The 22152-nt window shown below is 38.3% G+C and overlaps 5 protein-coding genes across 9 annotated transcripts; 4 read left to right on the top strand and 1 right to left on the bottom strand.

The window, feature by feature from the left end:
* Nucleotides 1–29: 29 nt before the first annotated feature.
* On the top strand, nt 30–3010 carry LOC133728831 (proteasome subunit alpha type-4). Its single transcript, XM_062156265.1, has 2 exons — nt 30–186; nt 2062–3010. The coding sequence occupies exon 2, from the start codon at nt 2073–2075 to the stop codon at nt 2823–2825; it is 753 nt and encodes a 250-aa protein (XP_062012249.1). The 5' UTR covers nt 30–186; nt 2062–2072; the 3' UTR covers nt 2826–3010.
* Nucleotides 3011–4120: 1110 nt separating this feature from the next.
* Nucleotides 4121–7010, top strand: LOC133728830 (uncharacterized). Of its 2 annotated transcripts, XM_062156264.1 has the most exons (5): nt 4121–4345; nt 4624–4740; nt 5287–5683; nt 5954–6160; nt 6589–7010. In XM_062156264.1, exons 3-5 carry the CDS (start codon nt 5426–5428, stop codon nt 6883–6885), a joined length of 762 nt encoding a protein of 253 aa, XP_062012248.1. In that variant the 5' UTR covers nt 4121–4345; nt 4624–4740; nt 5287–5425; the 3' UTR covers nt 6886–7010. The 2 variants fall into 2 exon arrangements, with proteins under 2 accessions (XP_062012248.1, XP_062012247.1); XM_062156263.1 differs by lacking the exon at nt 4624–4740 and having other exon boundaries at nt 4122–4345.
* A 4474-nt stretch (nt 7011–11484) lies between these two features.
* Nucleotides 11485–14880, top strand: LOC133732638 (uncharacterized). 3 transcript variants are annotated; one of them, XM_062160224.1, is made up of 10 exons: nt 11485–11872; nt 11981–12037; nt 12136–12198; nt 12289–12357; nt 12514–12606; nt 13044–13148; nt 13220–13297; nt 13420–13548; nt 14106–14211; nt 14483–14880. In XM_062160224.1, exons 1-10 carry the CDS (start codon nt 11762–11764, stop codon nt 14671–14673), a joined length of 1002 nt encoding a protein of 333 aa, XP_062016208.1. In that variant the 5' UTR covers nt 11485–11761; the 3' UTR covers nt 14674–14880. The 3 variants fall into 3 exon arrangements, with proteins under 3 accessions (XP_062016208.1, XP_062016209.1, XP_062016210.1); XM_062160225.1 differs by having other exon boundaries at nt 11800–11872; nt 12110–12198; XM_062160226.1 differs by lacking the exon at nt 11485–11872 and having other exon boundaries at nt 12008–12037; nt 12305–12357.
* A 500-nt stretch (nt 14881–15380) lies between these two features.
* Nucleotides 15381–17799, top strand: LOC133728824 (cationic amino acid transporter 5). The gene has a single exon (XM_062156257.1). It carries the CDS (start codon nt 15795–15797, stop codon nt 17574–17576), a length of 1782 nt encoding a protein of 593 aa, XP_062012241.1. The 5' UTR covers nt 15381–15794; the 3' UTR covers nt 17577–17799.
* Nucleotides 17449–21741, bottom strand: LOC133728823 (pentatricopeptide repeat-containing protein At4g20090). Of its 2 annotated transcripts, none has more exons than XM_062156256.1 (4): nt 19550–21741; nt 19003–19120; nt 18808–18894; nt 17449–17584 (listed from the first exon to the last, which is right to left on the bottom strand). In XM_062156256.1, the coding sequence occupies exon 1, from the start codon at nt 21519–21521 to the stop codon at nt 19557–19559; it is 1965 nt and encodes a 654-aa protein (XP_062012240.1). In that variant the 5' UTR covers nt 21522–21741; the 3' UTR covers nt 17449–17584; nt 18808–18894; nt 19003–19120; nt 19550–19556. The 2 variants fall into 2 exon arrangements, with proteins under 2 accessions (XP_062012240.1, XP_062012239.1); XM_062156255.1 differs by having other exon boundaries at nt 19003–19109.
* Between the last annotated feature and the right edge of the window lie 411 nt (nt 21742–22152).

Genomic DNA, 22152 nt, shown 5'->3' with positions numbered 1-22152 from the left:
AATTAAAAACGGGTCGGGTTAAAGGGTTTTGGGCTTTGACCCGTCCGGACTTAATACGCACCCAGCTTTGTGCGCAAGACACCTGCTTTATTTCATAGAGCGCTCTCTGTTTCAGATTTTTCCAATCTCGAAACTCTTGCTTGCTTCTCAGACCATCATCGCCATTGTTGAAGATCCACCTCTCAGGTCAACTTCTCTTCCCTCTGACCCATATATATGTATGTATAAAGCTTCAATTTTGTATATATTGAATCGTTCTTCGTCAATGGTGTGTTTGATTTGTTTGGAAAAGCTAAGAAACTATGCGAAATTCGTACGAGTCTTTGAGTTTTGGGTTCTACGGAGAAAACCCAAAAGTGGGTTCTGTGTGCTTTGTCAGTCAAGTTGAATTTTTGATCCTCTGAGAAGAATTTAGTCATAAAAGAATGAACTTTTTTTTTTTTTTTTGGTTGGTTTAATTTTGGACGTGGTGTATGATTAGGGTTTCAGTTCAGTACAGGAGTGTGATGTGTTCTTTTCGGATGTTGAGATTAAGTGTCGATTAGGGTTAAGTAGGGAATTAGAGGCAGGAAACAGTAGAAAAGAAGCGGCTGAGTTCTTGTTTAAGCTTTAGGGTTTAAGTATGGATAGTGGGATTCAGGTTGCTTACTTGTTTTTAGGTTGAAGTCTTGAAAATCAAAGTTCTTGGTAACCTGGTTTATTGGTTTTTACTGGATTCTATTCCCTGTGTCACACTTTATAGTCTGGAGGTTGTCTGTGCTTGAGCTCTCCTTGTTCTTGGTCTAGTGCTTTCTACTGCTTGGATTGTGTGCCTTTCGGTAAATATAGGAAGCGTTGGTAGTTGAGGGATGTTCTAAAAGGATTACAAATATGTATGGATTACATGGAAAGATAAATCAATCAATACTGCATCAACTTCAAATTTAAACTTGGAGAAGTGATTTGTTCATAGGATATTAAGTCCAAATACCTCTTGTAACGTCAAGATAGTGAAGTTTTTATTCTGAAGCGTAATGTTCATTAGCTTATTGTTGCGCACACTGGTTATTGAAGGGTAAATCTTGTAAATATTGTTTGTTCTTATTTTGGCAGAGTTCAATGTTTTCAGTCATTCTGTTTAGAAAACAATGCTTGCAGGATTGAAAAATGTGAAACAGAAGCTTTAGCCATTGGTTCAAATGGCTTGAGAGTTCTTAAAAGAAATGGCCTACAGATGTTTTCATATTTTGGTGGAACTGAGTTAGCCTTGGTTCCACTGACATGATGAAAACCAGAGTTTCAGTGATATAGCTGAAGGATGCTCCTTCCACCACTCTTTCCCTATTAATGGTGTCTGAAAATCAAAACATTGGCCATTATTTTGATCATTGGTTTTTATCTGTTGGCTTGTTTGATTATTAACATTTGGAGGTGTTTTTGGCTCACTTCTTCCTTGCTTCTCCTCATTGACCAGTGACAATGTTAACTGGTGGTTAATATTCAGCTGGATAGTTTTACTCGAGTTATGTTTTCATTATATTGATGCAATCTTTTCCTTAGAGTTCTCTCATATAAACTAATACTCTTTTTTTTTTCTCTTCCCTCCACATCTTCTACCTTCAGGGTTGGTTGGAAGAGCCACCTGAATATATATACCATCATTCTTTGTGTCAGTATTTTTCTTTTCATCCTAAGAAAAGGGTTTGGTATCTAATTTATAGTTGTTATGGTTTGGTCAAAGAATTCAAAACTGTGTTTGTATAGTTTATCCAAGAATCAAGATGTCATATATATTTGAGAAAAGATGATTGCTTAGCAGCAGAAGTTTGAGACTGGTTTCATACATATACTGTTTTATGAAATTTATGATTTAATTGATGCTTTATTGACTGGTTTAACTTTTCTGAAGACAGCATTAGAATTCCATGATTTAAGACAATTTTTCATTTTTACAGTTAGTTTTTTCATGAATACAAACTACCAATAATTTCATGAACACCGATGTTCTCATCCTTGCATGTAATTGTGTATTATACATTTCTTGTACACTGATATTTCTTATATTTCGATGTAACTTCTCAGAGTGATATAAAATGTCTCGAAGATATGATAGCCGTACAACAATATTCTCCCCAGAAGGCCGTCTCTACCAAGTTGAGTATGCCATGGAAGCCATTGGAAATGCAGGAACTGCAATTGGTATATTGTCGAAAGATGGAGTTGTGTTGGTAGGTGAGAAGAAGGTGACTTCCAAGCTCCTTCAAACCTCTACATCAACTGAGAAGATGTACAAGATAGATGACCATGTTGCATGTGCTGTGGCCGGAATAATGTCTGATGCCAACATCCTTATTAACACAGCTAGGGTTCAAGCACAGCGGTATACATTTTCTTACCAGGAGCCAATGCCGGTTGAACAACTAGTCCAATCTCTCTGTGACACTAAACAAGGCTACACACAGTTTGGTGGGCTTCGTCCATTTGGTGTTTCATTTCTATTTGCAGGCTGGGACAAGAATTATGGTTTCCAGCTTTACATGAGTGACCCAAGTGGAAACTATGGTGGCTGGAAGGCTGCAGCTATTGGGGCAAACAACCAGGCAGCACAGTCGATGCTTAAGCAGGACTACAAGGATGATATAACAAGAGAAGAGGCTGTTCAGCTTGCACTGAAGGTGCTCAGTAAGACAATGGACAGCACTAGTCTGACCTCAGACAAGCTTGAATTGGCTGAAGTTTTCGTATTGCCTTCAGGTAAGGTGAAGTACCAGGTTGTCTCACCGGATGCACTGAGCAAACTCTTGATCAAGAGTGGAGTGACACAACCTGCTGCTGAGGCCTCTTAAGTTATCGTGTTCTGATTAGATATGACTTTCGGAAAATGCTACATTTGGATTGTACTTTCATTTGTATGACTTTCTTTCTAAAAGACATGATGGAATCTTGCTCTGTTATATGTTCACAACTTTTAATTCCTCCAGGTATTCACTTAAAGCCTGATGAAATTCAGTATGAGGATCTGTTTTGTTTGTGGGTTATTTTTCATTATGTGCTAAATGATGCTTCAGTTGAACAATAGTCATGGACTCCTTAATGAAAGTTTTCATTTGAACTGATGAAAGTTTTCATTTGAACTGCTGCTAATCCTACTGTGGAACAACATAGTAGAATTTTCGCAAAACACAATTTTCACACTATGATGTGCTTGTGATTGAACACACCTCGGAGGTTGGATTGCATGAATGTGGAATAACATAGTAGAATTTTCACAAACACAATTTTCACACTATGATGTGCTTGTGATGTGTTCATCAAGCAAGCTTCACGGTCTTGGAGGTTGGATTGGTTGTGTATCTTGGGATAAATTCAAAAACCAGAAACCTAAAATGAGTGAAGGTGCTTTCAGGTTGATAATACCACATGCGCGTCCACGGTTTTCTTCATGTCCTTGGTTCTTTTCCTTTTCCTTTTTCGTCATCAGACTTCTAGTTCTATGGACTTCGCATTGTAACCCTCAAGTTTCAGTTTATTTGTACTTTGCCACCCAAAAATAAAAAAGATACGAAAACGACTACCATATTTTATTTTTGTATTCAGTCTGAAGTCCTTTCTAAATGACTACATTTTCCTCTATGTCTATAAATTAATCATAACAAGGGGGGTCTCTATTTTATAATTCAAGTAGGGATCAATTTCAGTTGCCAATCACATGAGAAAACGACTTCATTTCTATCTTTTACTTTTTTAAATAGTTCTATACTTCCATACCAATCCACCTGATCCTTTCAACTTCAATAGGGGGAGCTAAGCCAAATGTACAAAATTATTAAAATTGTATAATTCTCAATGAGACTTTTAGAGGTCTTTTTTTTTTTTCTTTGGTACATAAAAATATAAGTGAGGAAAGACTTTTAGAAGTCTTTGGCTTCATGCCAAAGTAATTTTCTTTCATATTGTACCAAAAAAAGAAGTAATTTTCTTTTACAGAAAGTAATTTCTATATCAAGCACAGTATCTTGACTACAAAACTAATAGTGTTTTACTCTTGTTTACTTGCAAAAAGGGGCTTAAAGAAGCAACAAATAAAAGTGAGGGGTAAATATCAAAAGCCAATAAATATGGCAATCAAATATAAACTAGCAGCAAAACCCAGGGACGCAAATACAATTAACTCCAGCTGCGGTATTTAATCTTCTCTTCTTGGAAGTGAAGGAAGCTGATTTGACTGTTGGTCATATATAAAAACCCAGGAGCCTGTATTCTACCTTATTAGCTTCTTTATACGAATGTGATGCTGAAGCTAACTCTGAGGACTTAGCGTTTTCACCAAAGCAATTTAGATTCTCCTCCATGTTTTAGCATCTGGGTAAGCTTCAAAATCTCTTCTTGTTCAGTTTTTTCAATCTTGTTGGCTTATGGAATATTGGGTTCGTGTTAGTTTTGTGTCAATTTGAGTTGAACTGAGCTGATATCTTTTCATTTTCAAGCTGCATTTCTGTCATGGGTGATGAACTTGTTGCTGATAATATATTGCTTTCCTTCTTTAGTGCTTTGAATCTGAATCTTTAATTGTTGTCAACTTGTTTGTGGAAGGCTTTTTGTTTATATATTTTTTATTGAGTTGTTTTTGGCAAATATGCACAGAAATGGATTGGAGTATCTGCATTTTTCATCAAGGTCTGAACTTTTTGTTTTTGGGATGAACAGAAAGTCTCAAACTTTACTGATCCAAATAGTATTTGTAGAGATTTGGACATCTGGGTAAGTTGAAATCTGATTTTTCTTTCAGAAACAGAAGTGAGTTCCTTTAGATTCAAGATTTATGCCCCACTAGTTAATCAAAAATCAAATGCTGAGCCATGGGCTTTGATTGTCAACAATAACACAGAGGTTAACTTCAATGAGGTTTTTTATATTAGCTTTGGCTCTTTCAATATCATTGGGACTTCAAATTCTTGCCTCAGTTATAGGTTTCTCATATCTGTATCTTAGAACCAATGCTACGGTAGGAAATGTATTTGGTACAGCTCAATGTTTGTACATTGAAATGACATTCAATTGAAACTTATATTAGCAAGGAACAAAGTAAGAAAAAAAGAATGACAGTGAGATTTATGTCAAAGGGATGGTAATCCTGATCTATAATTTGTTTCGAGTCCTTTGCATCTCTGTATGTATCTTCCCATTCTGGCATCACTTAGACAGCAATGCTATCAACTAAAGGCTAAAAAATTAAGTCGACACACTCTTTACATGTAATTAAAACTGTATTCTTCGTCACCTAATATCTCTACTATTAAAATGCAGGGATTGTTGGAACTGCTGAAGAGGTTGATTGACCTGCGGCATTATTTGGTGTTTTCATCTTAACATATACTGAAAGCTCCTATTTAGACAGTTTCTGAGCATATTCAATTTTGGAAGTTCACCATACAACAGTTTTGCAATGTCATTGTTGTCAAAATTGCGTTGCATTACGGTGGATGTTACTGGTACATTGATAGCTTACAAGGGGGAGCTTGGTGACTACTATTGCATGGCCGCCAAATCTGTAGGGCAGCCATGCCCTGACTACAAAAGGATGCATGAAGGCTTCAAATATGCATATAAAGATATGGCCAGCAAGTATCCTTGTTTTGGGCATGCTGCAAAAATGCCCAACATCGTATGGTGGAAAACTTGTGTCAGAGATTCCTTTATCAGAGTAAGAAAATTGAATTACCATTAGATCTTTTGGTATGGCTCCTTGTGATAACTAGCTTCTTTCCAATCATTGTTTATCAAACACAAGGTTTGATACTTGCATGACTTTTTGGTGGTTCTGAATGACTTTCAGAATTTGATACTTCATCAATTATGAAAACACCATCCCCCTTAGAAGCATTGTGATGATAAAGCAGTCATCAGCTATTGATTTTGCGTTCGTAGTTTTCTTTTCATGCATTATGAAATGGGAATCTTGTTTTGCTAATAGGCTGGATATCATTATGATGAGGAGACTTTTGAGAAAGTGTTTCGGCGCATATATGCATCCTTTGGTTCTGCTGCTCCTTATAGCATCTTTGCTGATTCCCAACCATTTCTGAGATGGGTCCGTGAACAAGGTCTTAAAGTTGGACTTGTTAGCAATGCAGAATACCGGTATCAGGATGTCATTCTTCCAGCCTTGGGTTTGAACCAGGTAAATAGTTCCGTTTTTCAGTAAGCATTATCTTGAACTTCAAAATCTAATGATAATGTTACAATCCATTTTTCATTGAACTACAATCTTGTTTATTTTTATTTTATGTTTTACAATCTTGATTGGATGTCAGGTGAAACATTTGAAGTAATACATGCATATGCAAGCATCATTAGATAGACAGATAATAGTTTGTGAAAAGTGGCTTGCGTGCTCTTATTTCGAACCACTAATATCATGGAGTCACTTCACTTGAATGAAAATCACTAATAATACTCGAAGCTGCCAAACAATATTCTTTTGAGACAGCAGTACTCTATACATATATATGCACATCAATCCCCTTAGGGGATAGAGAAGGATTAGTTTTTCATTTTTTAATCTCCCCTATACGTCGCCGTGATAAGTTTATATCAATTTTTGTTCAGGGATCTGAATGGGACTTCGGTGTGTTCTCTGGTCTTGAAGGTGTGGAGAAACCAGACCCGAGGATTTATGAGATTGCGCTCGAGAGGGCTGGGAACATAAAACCAGAAGAGGTTCTGCACATAGGGGACAGCATGCGCAAAGACTACTTGCCAGCAACAAGTATTGGGATGCATGCACTGTTATTGGATAGGTTTAAGACATCTGATGCTGAGGAATGGAGGAAATCTGGCGTGGTTGTGCTTCCAGACTTGGAAGCAGCAAAAGAATGGCTTACTTCGGAGAAGTCAGCATGCTGAGGGGATTTTTTTTTTCCTGGAAATGCGTTGTAATTTAACACCCTTTGATCAATCGAACTTTGTTGACTACTACTTGACAGCAGTTCTATTTCCCCAATTTATTTCTATAGAATAACTTCACCTCACTTTTCTGGTGTTTGATTGGGGTAGGAAAGATGAAACCAGCCCAGAACATGATTCATTATAGAAGATATGTTCTGAGGTTCCTGCAAAGAGATTTAGCCTCCTGTTTTCTCCTAGCAAAATCTTATTTTATTTTCTTTGATATTTTTTCATTTTGATATGGCTTGGATCTGCAGCAACCATTCCTTGATAAATCCAAAAAGAAAAGCGTTCATTAAGTCGAAACGACAACCGTGCATTGCAAAGTCGCATTCTCCTTTGGTTGGCTCCATGTTCCTTGTAAATCTGAAATAATTGCATAATCTTTTGCTGGTTCCCTTTCCAAACAACTAACAAATATTTTAAGCTCTTAATCTCTTTTGGCTTTGTGGACAAGGGATCTCTAATATCCACCCAACAAGCATTTAAGATATTCCTTGAGATTCATATAGTGTGATGGTGAATCAGTCACGTTAATAAAGCAGCCTCTGTGATCATTACATATGAAATGATTAGGTGACCCTAAAATTTGGCACCCATCTTACGCTTTACTTGATTTTATATTATGACAATAAGCAAAACCCAAACATCTCCTTTTCAACATAAGGATGAGAAAGCTAGTGCCTTGTATTCATTTACAGGATCAGTTGAGTCACATCGACCTCATTTTCACATTAAAATTATAATTTTCAGCGATTACTTTTTTTAACAAAAATTATATGGTGTATAAACGCATTGGTACATAAATGTCGATTTCTTTATAACAATAAGCTAATTTTGAGTCATGATAAATTAATGCTACAACAAACTTCATCAAGTTGGTCTACATTTAGATACATCCAGAGACTACCAAAGACCCTTTTCTTTCAATATTCATGTGTTTTTTGTTTTGATTCTCATTTAAGAATGTTTTTCTTTAAACTACAATCTTTGTGTTTTTCTTTTTGAGAGGGAATTGTTTCAGTTTTTAACAACATTGAAAACTAAAGAAATGGGACCAATTCCAACTACCAATAGGGACCCCAGCGTTGTGGGGACAAGTACAGAGACAAAGCTCACTTGGGGTTCTACAGACCTTTAGCTCTTTGCTTCTTGTCGCTGTAATTGCCACTTCTGCCTCAGCTTTATGCTTATTCTATTGGCTCTCCTCACCTTTTTACAGGCCCTCTCTTCTTTCCCTCTTCACCTCTCGTGACTTGTTCAGAGTTTCAGAACCTCCAAAGCAAATGCAGCCCCAAGCCCACAACACCAACTTAGAAAAGCATCCATCTTTGAGAAGAAGAACAAGAACCCAGTTGCATGTGCACCCATTTTCCCCAAGATTAATGCTTTAAAGATCTGGAATGGACTCTTCAACCACTTGGGTTCAGAGTTAAGTTCATCTCTTTTTCTCTAAAACCTTTCTCTTTCCTTCATTTTCTGTACATTTTGCACGTTTTAGTGGGTTCAGCGATGGTTCACATCTTCAAGGTGTGACATTTTTGCATTGTGCAAAAACCATGTTTTTAAATTCTGGGTTGTGATGAAGATTGGAGAATGTTAGTCTTTGGCTGCTCAAAGATCTCTGAATTAGGTCCCTGTTGTTTTTCTGCTTCTGGGTATTGTTGTGCTGAGTGTTAGCAATGAAATTAGGTCATCAGCAGAGTGATTTTGATGCATCCCTTGAGGAAATTTTGAATGGGAGTTTCAGGAAATTTACATCTGGTTTATTGCAAAATGATCCGGAGTTATCTCCAGGCCATAGCTCCAATGGGAGTAGTTTTCGGAGGTCGAGTTCTATTATGTCCACACATAGTTTATCAGGCAATTCAGCTTCAAGCAAGTTTGCTCCTTCTAAGAGAAGAGTGTTCAAGGGTTTAAAAGACTATGCTAGGAAACTTGTTGACCTGGAATTGTTCACTCATAGTCTTGAGGATTGGGTTTTGGAGAATTCGTGTGAAGATTCAGCCAATGGGGAGCAGGCTTTTAGTGCTCCCTTTATGATGGATGAATTGCGCAAGTTGGATTTGGCATTGGAGGGTGTTTTGTTTCAGCAACTACTGCGAATGCCATGTTCGAGTTATGGTTCTAGTGGTGCAAATGAAGACGAGTATCTTGCATTGGAGGACTTCCTTCATGCCATAGTGAGTGGTTTATGGCATGCATTTTGGCATAAAAGAGCACAACCGCCAATGTCTGTATCTTGTCCACGCGGTCTTGGATCAAAATTTTATACTGTGGATAAGGCGATAGCAAGGGGAAGGCTTAATGAAATGAGTGGTTTGGCTTTGATGTCAAAAAATGGGAGTGATCAACAAGTTCAGTGGGATCAGATTATGGAGTTTGCTTTATTTAAGCAAGATATATTGGCAGGTAATGAGTTGAAATTATCGTCTTCCATTATTTGTGAAGCCCTCTTTTATGGTTTTCATATACTTGTTTCTAGGAGTTTGAGCAAGACTAGACCTGCAAATAGCAGTTCTGTTTTCCTTTTGGTTTTAGATTCAAGGTATGGAGGCGTAGTGAAAGTAGGTGGTGATCTTAGCAAACTTGAATTAAACTCAAGTAACCCGTACAAATCTGTGGCTGAATGGATAAAAAATTATGCTGAAGTCAGTGTTTCGCCAGTGGATCGGATATGGAACAAGTTCGGAAATGCAAATTGGGGGGACCTAGGAACCCTACAGATACTTTTGGCGACTTACAACTCCATTGTGCAATGGAATGGACCACCAAGGAAGTCAATTGCCTCGTTAGTTTCAGATCATAGCCTTCGTCTTCAGAAGCGTAGGATGGAGTTCTGCCTCACCGAGAATGAGAATGGTCTGGTTCCGTACCAACAATCTAGCCACCAGCAAGGACAAGGAGAGATTGTTGAACTTGAGCAAACTAGTAGTCGAGCTTTCAAAAGCAAAGCTTCACGTTTAAATCTCAAGCAGGGTGAGGTATTGCTACTGGAAGATCAACAGCAGGGTCAGAAAACTTTCCAAGTACAGGAGTCTCTGGTAGGAGGGAGCCATTACTTCTATAGTGCTGTTTGTCTAGATTGTCCGACAGAGTTGTTGACTTTATATGTCGGTGCCCATCCATCCAGACTTGAACCATCTTGGGAGGATATGAGTCTCTGGTACCAAGTACAAAGACAAACAAAAGTACTAAACATCTTTAAGCATCAAGGAATCACAAGTAACTATTTGCCGGAAATTTTTGCCTCTGGCAGAATTTTGCATTCTGGTCCGTGCCAGAAGCAGGCCCCTGGGGGTCGATGTGATCACCCGTGGTGTGGGACTCCTATACTAGTGACATCTCCAGTCGGTGAACCTGTTTCATATGTTGTTTCTCAAGAAGGCCCTCTTTCTGCTGAGGAAGCAATTCGCTGCTGTCGAGACTGCCTAGCTGCTCTAAGAAGTGCAGCAATGGCGAATGTCCAGCACGGTGATTTGTGTCCAGACAACATTATTAGGGTTGTTGGTGTACAAGGTGCAAGAAACAATGTTCTCTATGTTCCAATATCATGGGGTCATGCAGTTTTGGAAGACCGGGATAGCCCAGCTATAAACTTGCAGTTCTCTTCATCTCATGCACTTCAGCATGGGAAACTTTGCCCATCATCAGATGCTGAAAGCCTTGTTTACCTCATGTTGTTCATGTGTGGGGGAACAATGCAGCAGCAGGATTCAATCGAATCTGCATTGCAATGGAGAGAAACAAGCTGGGCAAAGCGCTTGATCCAACAGCAGCTTGGTGAGGTCTCAGCTCTTCTAAAGGCATTTGCTGATTATGTGGATAGCCTTTGTGGAACACCATACCCCGTTGACTACGATATATGGTTGAAAAGATTGAGCAGGGCTGTGGATGGTGGAGCCGATAGAGGTAAAATGATTGAAGAAGTAACTGCTACATTGAGATTGAAGGATGTTGCCGAGTCCTCAGGAACATCTGGAGGTGGTAGTTGATTTTTGGGGGGTTGTGTTGTAATTACATTTCAACTGCATTTTCTATTTTGCGATATTGGATTGTAAGATCTAGAGTTTGTCTCTTACCAGGCACTGTGATTGAGTGCAAATGTAAGAATTGCTTTGTTCATGAAAGATTGAAACCTTTGTTCTTGGTTCTTTTCTGTTTCAGTTGGGCACAAAACAAAGCCCTTTAATATATAGGTACCCTAACTCTCATCACTGCATAAGGTGTTCTAGCTTAAAAACAGCAGGCTGAAAAAGAAGGGAGTAATAAAATAAAAAAATTAAAACTGGGCATGGGGAAAAAATTTCGGTATATTAAGTAGACTTGATTCGATACAGAGGTAGACTGTTTTCATATATTAGTGAATAAAGTTAACTTGATCTCAAATTAATCTATCTATGTATCGAGTTAGTTTATCTCTGTCTCAAGCTAGTCTCCTTCATGCATCTGTACGTTGTACCGTTAACTGCTAAAATGAGCAGATACTTTTGTACCAGAAAAAAAAAGAAAGAAAAAAAAAAGTGAACATTTATTTTCATTTATGAAAATTGACCCTAACAAAATGACCTTAACAGCCACAGACCAAAAGGACCCAACGACAGACACAAAGTATCCACCCGAATCAGCAAAACCCTAAACCCTCAAAGCTGTTTAGTCATTCCCTAATACAAAGTTTCAACCTTTTCACTGAAACTGTTTTCGCTTTCAGTAATTTGAAACTTTGTGTAAGTTTTAAAGGCCACCTCTTTTGGGTTGCACTCCATTTGTTTGATGAAATTCCTCTTCAGTCTGTCTTCAGATTACTGATGCTCTGAGCACTGCTAGTGCCAATATGGAGAATTACAACAAAACCCAGCTTCAAAGTTTCCTCAAACATCTTCCTCCTGTTGAGTTCTGCTGTGTTTATGGGTCATCACTACACCCAAATCGTGACAATGCCAAGGTTTGTGCTTTGCCTCCATGTTTCTCTTTGCTCATTTGACATTTGGTTTTTACTTAAATTCGTAAAGTTTGAATCTTTGCTTTGCATTTGTGAATTCTGGGTTTGTAGTCAACAATGGTGGATTGCATTCTTGGAGTATCAGATCCCCTACAATGGCATTCTGAGGTTAGCTTTATATTGCAACTCTTACCTTTATGTTTCTTCTGAATGTTTCAAGAGTTTCTCATGGTGTTTTAGTTCTTTTGGTGTCTTGTACAACTTAGAATCTGAAGTTGAACAAGGATCACTATGCCTCTTGGATGGCGCTGCTCGGTGGGGCCAGACTGGTACTGCTCTGTCTCTGTCTCTGGGTCTTCATCATCTTTGAGTTTGATTTTATTTTCGTTGACTTGGACTGTATATCGATCCTGTGTTAGGTTACTAATGTTGCAGATTACATAGGTGTGGGAGTGCACTTCAATCCTTTTGTTAGTTGGAACGACAAGGTATTGATCACTCAACTACTTGTGTGTTTAAGAATAAGCTATTATTTGGTGTGTGGGAGCTTTATGATAGTGTGTTAGTATTTTGTTATGCCTTCTGCAATCTTTTGAATCGACAGAATTTTTTGAGGTTCGTCTCATAACTACTGTTATTTGCAGATGTTCAAGTATGGGGTTGTCAGCATGCACGACTTGGTGCAGGACATATCAAATTGGGAGAGGTTCTACTTGAGTGGTCGGTTACAAAAGCCGGTACGTTGTTTGTACCTTATATAGAAGGAACTTCAGTTTTGTAATTCGCCTTTATTTTGGTTTTAGTTAATGCCTCGTTTGCACTACTGTCTAGTTTCTAGCCTTCTAGGCAGCACCTATAGCACTGCATGATGATGATAGAGTATTGGATCTTGATGAAGTTGTAGTAACATACTTGGAAAAAATCCTTTGGCTGATTTGATATAAACGATTTTACCTTATTGAAAAATCTTCAAGCACTAGACACCCGAGCCTAATGGAAACTCCTAATGGAAACTAAGTGTTTTCTATCACATGCATCGTAGTGTTATAATAAATATTACTTTGTATAGTATGTCATGGGGTTAAAAATTCATACTTGGATTGTCTCATATAGTACATGGCATGATACTCTATTTGTATCTGAACCTCATGGGAGTTTTTGGTATGTTGTACAGGTTCAAATAATTTCTGATAATTTGAATGTTGCAAATGTAAACTCGGTTAATTTGAGGGCTGCAATAGCTGCTGCTCTCCTTCTTTTGCCATCCAAGTTCACTGAGGTCTGATTCTTTGTCACTGCTCATTTTTGTTTGAGTTTTTCAAGTTTTATAACAAATTCTCTATAATGCAGGAGGATCTGTATGCCAAAATATGTAGCCTCTCATATATGGGTGACTTGCGTATGCTCTTTGCAGAAGACAGAAATAAGGTAAGCTCAAATACACCTTACATAATCTACAAAGGGAAAGCAACAATTGGCAGGTCTTCTAATTGTGTACCAGAGAGTAAAATATAACCTTTCATCTTGTTTCATTTCTTGCTCTACTGCAGGTGAAGAAAATAGTACAAGGGCAATTTGAGTTGTTTCGGTCAATGTATAAGCCATTTATTCAAGAGTATGAGACTAATGAGTTGTTGAGATACTCATTGTCTGGAAATCCGCAACCAGTCCTTTCTCAGGTCTATTTTGATCCTTCCATTGTCAATATGAAGATGATACAAAATTATATCCCCAATTTACTATAAACTTTAGACCAAGCTGAACATGCAACCTCCATCAGTCAAATCCTTGAACAAGAGGCCTAAACTCAACCATGAACTCCAGAATAAACACTTAATTTCAGAATCTATATGTACTCTTTATTTGTTTACGTGTTTTCAGTTTCCTGTTAGTTAGTTTTTTATTTAAAAAAATGAAAAAGAACAAAAGAATTGCTAGAACCTTTTGTTTTATACTGCATGCTGTACCCTTGAAAGTCGAATTCAGTTAAAGTGATACTTATGTGCATCTTTGATCGTCATGAAACACTTTTAACCCCAATTACTGTACCCAACAAAAGGTTGATTTTATGGATCTATGGAACTTGTTTGCTTATTTTAGAACTCAAGCTAAATATTCAAGACTTCTGTACAGTCACTGTTCATAATTTAAGAAGCTTAAGACTTTTTTATTTTTTAATTATTTATTTTTATTTTTTGAGAATAGAAGCTTAAGACATTATTCCCTCTTTAAACAGGATTGTGATTTATCAGCAGCTCGATCCCTTGTTTCTTCTCTGCCCCCACTGATCAGAAGCCAAATGGGAGTGAAGCTTGGAGAAAAAAAAAGGCTGTGCGACTCTGGTATGAACTTCAACTCCTACACATTCTCTGTGAAGACAAAGGTTTCTGAATTATTGATTTGAACTCAGAGTAATATGATTATATCAAAACTGAAGTTTATATGTTAAAATGTTTTACATTTAACGGTAAAGTACAAATTCTTGTGCCAACATCCATGAATACGTGATGTGATACTGTTTGACTCAACTAGGATGGTATTATACATATGATTCTTGTATAATTTGGAGTCAGTTTATTGCATTCATCATACTTCAATTTAATTCAATTGCAGGTCGAGTTATTAACGAAGTTGTGATTGGCTCAAGACAAGAGGCTGCTCAATGCATGCAGACAATTTTGAAGCGAAAGGTAATGGTTTCAAGTGCAAGACAGGCCGTCTCTGGTCTGCTGGCTGTTGGTGGTGTTAATGGCATGAGATATCTTGGCGCTAAAATGCGCAAGGCTTGGAATTCGTGGAGATGATAATGTACATTTCTTTTTAATTCTTTCTACCAGTTTTAGTGTGAGACTAGCTAGTTCAGGCATATAAGAGGGTGTTTCAAGCATGATCAATAGGTCTCATTCCAAAAATAAATTGTTATGAGGAAGGTCAGTGTGTAAAAGACACCGAGGGAGAAGCAAATTTTGTATGAAACATATATCACACTACAAAAGAAGCAAAGTTGTTTACGCCTATTCCTCTCCAACTATCCTATCTTTTTTTTTCTCAAACTATTGGCTCAAATCTTTAGCTCCACCCTTTTTTCCTCAAAAGTTTGGTTTCGTCTAATGACCATATGAAAATGAAGACAATGCCTCAAGCCATCATTTTTGTGGAGAACGACTAGTCTTATTATGCTCATTCCCATTGAATGATTGATTCACTGTTAGAGGTAAGTATCATCATCCATGATTTCCGTGGCTCCTTTTGAATAACCATATATTTAAGCTTTGAAGTCATGCATCATGGTTGAAATTTAAACTAAATATGATCCACGTCTTCTCAGTTTGATATGGTAGTCTGTCATGCACAAGAAAAATAGCCATGCTATGAGCTAAAAAGCCTGGTCATTTGATATGTAGACCCATCACTCTCGAGGTCAATGGGTGAAAATCAAGACCACTATCTCATATGGAAAATACACATAATTTGGGAAACGGCAGTATCTCCACAAGTTTGGAATAGATAAGGACAGAGCTAGGCGAGCACAGGAATCTCCATAGTAAATGACAATGCAAGTACCTATTATTCAAGTAAAAATTGTAGTTTTCTGAACAAAGCACATCAAATATGACAATGTTTCTTACCTAGAATCCAAGAAAATCCGCCCACTAGATTACTAAAAACAACTTGGGCTAGTCTGTTCAATCGTCTGCATCATTTGACTATAAACCAACTGTTGTGGATGGAGCTCAGCTCACAACCTCTATTCTCAACACCAATAATTGAACAATCCTGAAATTAGGGGATTAGAATCCAAACCAATCTTTTAACATTTCACACTACATAAGTGAAGGGGAAGGATGCAAGGAGAGTAACCAATATTCTTATATTTCAGTTGCCTTAAGTTTTAGTGAAGAGAATATAAGGGAAAATAGACCTAATGAGTTCCGAGGGAGAAATTGGTGAAGAAGTCCAGCCAAGAACCTACTGGAGATGGAGCAAACAAGATTTCCTGCCAGAAGAGTCCTTTCAAAATTGGAGCGCATATCGAACTGCCTTGTCACAGACGCGCCACAGGTTCAAGGACCGACTCATAAGCAGATCAAATGATGAAAATGAGACTAGGGAGCTCCCGAAACAAAGTGAGAATAACATGAAACGTTGCCTCACATGGTGGGATCTCATCTGGTTTGGTTTCGGTTCAGTAATTGGTGCAGGCATCTTTGTGCTTACTGGGCAAGAAACACATGACCATGCTGGACCAGCTATTGTCTTGTCCTATGTTGCTTCAGGTATCTCGGCGATGCTCTCTGTCTTCTGCTACACTGAATTTTCAGTCGAAATACCAGCGGCTGGTGGATCTTTTGCTTACCTCCGGATTGAGTTAGGAGACTTTGTAGCATTCATAACAGCAGGAAATATACTTCTTGAGGGTGTTGTAGGAAGTGCAGCAGTTGCCAGAGCATGGACTTCTTACTTCACATCGCTCTTGAATCGTCCCTCCAACTCATTACGCTTCCACACAAATCTCACTGAGGGCTACAATCTCCTGGACCCAATAGCTGTTGTTGTTCTGGCTGTAGCTGCTACAATTACAATGATCAGCACAAGGAAAACCTCTTACTTGAATTGGATAGCATCCGCAGTCAATAATGTTGTAATATTGTTTGTATTGATTGCAGGGTTTTCCCAAGCTAATCTCTCAAATATGAAACCTTTTATGCCTTTTGGGCCTAAAGGGGTCTTTCAAGCAGCTGCAATTGTTTACTTTGCTTACGGAGGATTTGACAGCATTGCCACCATGGCTGAAGAAACCAAAAATCCATCCAGAGACATACCGATTGGATTGCTTGGATCAATGTCAATCATAACTGTTGTATATTGTTTAATGGCACTTTCACTGCCTATGATGCAGAAATACACAGACATAGACCCAAATGCAGCTTACTCTATCGCATTTCAAAGTGTGGGCATGACATGGGCCAAGTACCTGGTAGCTCTTGGTGCTCTCAAGGGAATGACCACTGTTCTTCTGGTGGGAACACTTGGACAGGCTCGGTATATCACTCACATAGCACGAGCCCACATGATTCCACCATGGTTTGCTCTTGTCCATCCAAAGACAGGAACCCCCATAAATGCTACACTCTTGATAGTTGCTTCAAGTTCCTGGATTGCTTTCTTTTCAAGCTTGGACGTCTTGGCAAGCCTGTTATCGGTGAGCACACTCTTTATCTTCACGTTGATGGCTGTTGCACTTCTAGTGAGGAGATACTACGTGACCGATGTCACCCCAAGACCACATCTCTTGAAGCTAGTTGTTTACTTGGTGATCATTATTTCTTCCTCAATAGGGACTTCAACTTACTGGGGATTGAATCCCAATGGTTGGATTGGTTATGTTGTGACAGTTCCTCTTTGGTTCTTTGCAACTTTGGCAATGTCAGTGTTTCTACCTCAACAGAGGTCACCAAAAGTCTGGGGGGTTCCACTGGTTCCTTGGTTGCCATCCTTGTCAATTGCCACAAATATTTTTCTCATGGGATCTTTGGGTTCTTCTGCTTTTGAAAGATTTGGAATATGCACTGTTGTGATGCTTATATACTATGCTTTCTTTGGCCTTCATGCAACCTATGATATGGCCCATAAGAAAGGTATGCCAGAATCGCCAGAATCGCTGAAAGTTATCAATAGCAATACTAGAGAGGAGGCAGAACCTTGAAATCACCCCTGAATGTCAATGATAGCAACATCAGAGAAAAGGAAGATCCCTGAAACAGAAGTACTCTGAATTTCTTTGAAAGGAATGCATCCTCTTCAGTTTGATTTCATATTATGACACAACTATTTCTGAGCCCAAATTATTCTAAATTGTAAGAGTAAAGAACTATCCTACTTATAGCTGTTGATTACTTTTAATAGAATGATATCAAATTTCACAACAATCTTGATTTTTGATAGGATAATAGAATGCAAGCTGACCATATGTAAATAAGAAAAAAATGCACTAATCTGCATAGAAAGATTTACGAGACTGGGTTCATGGCCTCTTAGGCACATTTGTGAGAAGAAGGCACTAATATGATGGGTATGCCGAGATTTTCTTTGAAATATATATAATCTACAAAGGATTTAAAACTGAACTTTGTTGTTCACTTTCCTCAGTCTTTTGGAGCAACTAAACTGAATAGAAAAAGTACTGGTGCAGGGCAGATTTCCAACTCATTTTTGGATCTCGGGCTAGGTATTAATAAACTCAGTTATATGTATCTTGGCTCAGTCCTAGGTTTATGTTAGTGACAAATGGCTTAAAGTATATTGACAAACGAGTTGAACAAACTCATATTTGGGTTGATGTGGTCTTTGTTATTGGGTGGACTGTGACTTTTAAGAGCCTATGTCAGTTGGAGTTGGGAATCAGATCTGAGTTTACTATAAGAGTGGTCCTGAGCTCTCTTATCCTAATTACATTATCTCATTTTTTTCAAGAGTTTGTTTGCCTCTTGTTCTCCTAGTTTGGTGCTGCTACATACGGAATACCTTGGGGTAGAGAATAATAGAAGTCACTCCTTGTACTTGGAGATAGTGGATCCTACATATGTATCTACACTAAACATATACACAGGGAGTGAGAGTTTCATTTGGTTTCATCACTCACATCCATCAAGAAGCAAGAGAAAGTTACTCCTCAGCACATATCAAGACAACCTAAAAAAGTGTCACTGATGTACATAGAGCTAATGGTAGTTCCTTGTGCTAGTAAAGGTTGCAGAGGGCTGATTTTAAGAGTTAATATGGTTGTCAGATTATAAAAGTTGTTTCATCTTTCTAGCAGGAACACCTTCCCATCTATATCTAATCATAGACAAAGGAAAAAGTAATTAAAGGTTCAAGACAATCAATGACCATAATATGCAAAGCATAAGATAAGATGACAGTTTTTGAGTCTGTACCTGAATACAAATTGACTATTCTACCAATAGAAATGTCAATTCCCCAACAAGTCTATTGTTTACTTGTCCCGGGTTAACCTGTAACAACTGTAAGCAAGGAAAATTCAAAACTGTAATTGTGTATATCTCTACCACAAAAAATAAATACCTAGTACAAGATTTGATTGCAGTTGGTATAGTTTCAGTCAAGTGCACCTGACATATGCTGTTTGTTTAGGGGACTGAATAGGAGGAACTCTTTTGAACGTTTGCACATTTTCACGTAACAGACATTCCACTAATCAATATTTGCAAAAGTGCCACTGTAAGACACCTTCATCAGATCCAACTTTTCAGAAATGTTTCATAAGAGAACAAATTGGTAGAAAGTTAAAGTAAACAATGTTGATGGCACTAACCCTATTCTGCTGGATCACATATATCATTAATCCTTCAATCAATAATAATCCTCAGTTTTTCGATGTTTCCCTTTCCAATACATTTCAACAGATATAACATGTAGCAACAGAATGTTGTGTAATAAAACAATCAGTGATTCTAAAATACATTACTTCATGCAGCGAGCTCTCCTTGGTATAGTATGTCCTTTTAAACCCAAAATAAAAAATAAAAAAATCGTATAAAAGATTGTCTAAATCAAATGGAGTAAAATGCCAACTCTATAAGCAAGCAGACTTCATGCCGAAAAATAGAAGCATAATCAATGGTCTAATGCTTTGAAAAGGAAAAAATGAGGCCTTACTCATAAATTAGCAATATAGGCTGCTCCAACATTTGTCAATGGCTGCTCTAACCTTCTTAGGCTTGCAAAGCTCTTGTACGACTCTTGTCCAAGTAGAGGCTGTCGGCGGCAAAAACTTTTTCAGCATCACTTCAACAATTCTGGAAGCACCTACTATCCTCTGCCGCTTAATTAGCCGGACAACTAGCTCATTTAGGAACTCCCTCCCATCTTGAGGTGGGTCAAGCTTTTCTCCCAAAGTTGTTAGGAAGATGTCACAAGTAACTAAGTCAGGATCACAACCCCGATCCAACATACTGTTTAAAAGATCAACGGCACGTGAGATAGTACGCTGCTTGCAGAGAGCATTCAAAAGTATGTTATAAGTGATGACATCGGGCTGACATTCAGGTTCCCGAGAAAGCATTTCATTAAAAAGTTTCAAACCCTGCTCAACCAATCCATCGTTGCAAAGGCCATGAATCATTGAGCTATAAGCCACAACGTCTGGTTTATATCCTCTGGCAAGCATCTGCTTCCACACCATCAAGGCCTCTTTAACTTTCCCCTCCTTGCAAAAACCATGAATTATGACACTGTAACAGACCTCATTACTTATAACATTATTGTCTGTCATTTCTTTCCACAAAAGAATTGCTTTATAACCCTGACCTGCCTGGAAGAAACCCTTCATTAAGGAACTGTAAGCGTAGGAATTGGGCATGCAACCATTATGCACCATCTCACAGAATACTTCCTTAGCTTCATCAGGTTTTCCATCCAAACAAAGACCATCTATAAGAGCACTATACACCACGGTGTTGGGTTTACATCCCTTTTCCATCATCTCCTTCCACAATTTCATTGCCTCTTCAGATTTTCCCTCCTTGAACAATCCACTAACAAGAACTGAATAAATATACTCATTTGCACGACGCCCTCTTTCTTCCATAGATATCAACACTCGAGCTCCATCAAGAGATCGTCCTTGCTTAACAAGTCCATTGATGATTGTCCCGTAGGTGACATCATTGGGCACACATTTATTCAAAACCATTCTATCCAAAAGACTCACTGCCTTCTCCAACTTCCCCTGGAGACACAAACCATGTATAAGTGTGTTATAAGTCACATCATTGGGAATACACCCCTTAAGAAACATATTATCAACAAGCTTTGCCGCACGCCCCAAGTCACCCTTCTTGCACACTGCATCAATCAACACGTTGAACGTTGCAGGACTCGGAGAGCAGCCCTCAATCTGCATCTCATCCAACAAAAACACGGCCTCGCCAATCCTATTCACCTTGCACAACCCATCCATCAATGTACAATACGTAAACACATCAGGAGCACAATCCCTGACCGGCATTTCCCTAAACTTTTCGACAGCCTTATCAACCAATCCAAACCTACACATTGCCTTAATAATCAAATTATAACTAAGCACATTCGGCGAAATATTCATGTTTCTATCACCAACAACATGGTCATAAAACTCCAATGCATGGGCATAATGACCCTCCTGTACAATAACATTAAGAACCGAATTAAACGACTTAACAGTCCTCCTACACTGAAATTCATCTACCATTCTATGAAACAAGTCTACAGCTTTATTGGGCAAATGTGCTTTCCCAAAAGCTCTAAACACAGCAATGAAACTCCTCTCAATAAAGACTCTCCTTTCGCGTTTCATTCGATCCAGAACCTTCTCCAAGGACCCAAAATCCCCCAGACTCGCATAGTTCTCAATGAGTGAATAGAAAGTTGAATCACCTGACTTGTAAGACCCAAAGTTCGGACCTTTCCTGAAGATTTCGTCGGAAATTGGGGGCTCTGGTTCGTCATTGTCTGAAGGAACTGAAAGAGATGAGAGGTGAGATTGGAGTGAAGGAGATGAGAGGTCAATTGGGAAGAGGGCGTGATTCTTGAGGCGTTGGTGGATTGAGGAGGTGAGGAGCTTTGAGTAGTGAGTTGGGCATTTTGGCATAGGGTTTTAGAAGGGGTTTGTTGGGTTTAAGGGTGTTTCAGAATCAGAGAAGTGGGTTTTGATGGGTTTTGGGCATTTCAGAGAGAGGGAAAGTCTCATAGAGAAGTGGGTGAAGGGTGTGGAGCTCAAAAGCTGTGTTCTTTTGGGGTTTGGGGGGTTTTTTGAGCTCAACAGAGAGCTAAGCTGGGAACTCTGATTGGAAGCGCGCTGGTTTCTACAATCAAAGGGAAACCTTTTGTTTTGTTTTTTGGATTCAGCAAGTTAATTGTATTTACTGATTTAACGCAGTGAAAAGATAATAATTCTTCATTGATTTACTGCATCATAGTGAAAAGACCGATGTTGAAACAAAAAATATAATTAGCCCTTATGGTGAAGGGAGGTTGAGAATTTGATCATTAGATTAAGAGTTGGATTTCTCTCTGATGTAATTCTTCTATTAAAAAAAATATATATACACACAGTGACCGATCTCATATATACAAAGTTTTTTGGACTGCAGCTCAACCCAAATTTCTCCTGAACCGTAAAATGTATTACATTTACATTAGTTTTTCATAGACCAAATTGTTTAGGCATTCGTTTTATCCCAGGTCCTTGGAATAGTTTCTTTCAGACACATTTTTTAAAC

Source organism: Rosa rugosa, chromosome 2, assembly GCF_958449725.1.
Source record: "Rosa rugosa chromosome 2, drRosRugo1.1, whole genome shotgun sequence".
In the NCBI taxonomy this organism is placed as follows: Eukaryota; Viridiplantae; Streptophyta; class Magnoliopsida; order Rosales; family Rosaceae; genus Rosa; species Rosa rugosa.
This window is presented reverse-complemented; position numbering and strand designations above follow the sequence as displayed.

Bases quoted from the DNA above. Each gene is read 5' to 3' on its own strand.
- LOC133728831 (XM_062156265.1), top strand. From the start codon at position 2,073: ATGTCTCGAAGATATGATAGCCGTACAACAATATTCTCCCCAGAAGGC.
- LOC133728830 (XM_062156264.1), top strand. From the start codon at position 5,426: ATGTCATTGTTGTCAAAATTGCGTTGCATTACGGTGGATGTTACTGGT. The intron at 5,684-5,953 runs GTAAGAAAATTG...TTTTGCTAATAG, and splicing joins TCAGAGATTCCTTTATCAGA to GCTGGATATCATTATGATGA. The intron at 6,161-6,588 runs GTAAATAGTTCC...ATTTTTGTTCAG, and splicing joins CAGCCTTGGGTTTGAACCAG to GGATCTGAATGGGACTTCGG.
- LOC133732638 (XM_062160224.1), top strand. From the start codon at position 11,762: ATGGAGAATTACAACAAAACCCAGCTTCAAAGTTTCCTCAAACATCTT. The intron at 12,199-12,288 runs GTACTGCTCTGT...ATCCTGTGTTAG, and splicing joins TGCTCGGTGGGGCCAGACTG to GTTACTAATGTTGCAGATTA. The intron at 12,358-12,513 runs GTATTGATCACT...TGTTATTTGCAG, and splicing joins TTGTTAGTTGGAACGACAAG to ATGTTCAAGTATGGGGTTGT.
- LOC133728824 (XM_062156257.1), top strand. From the start codon at position 15,795: ATGAGTTCCGAGGGAGAAATTGGTGAAGAAGTCCAGCCAAGAACCTAC.
- LOC133728823 (XM_062156256.1), bottom strand. From the start codon at position 21,521: ATGCCAAAATGCCCAACTCACTACTCAAAGCTCCTCACCTCCTCAATC.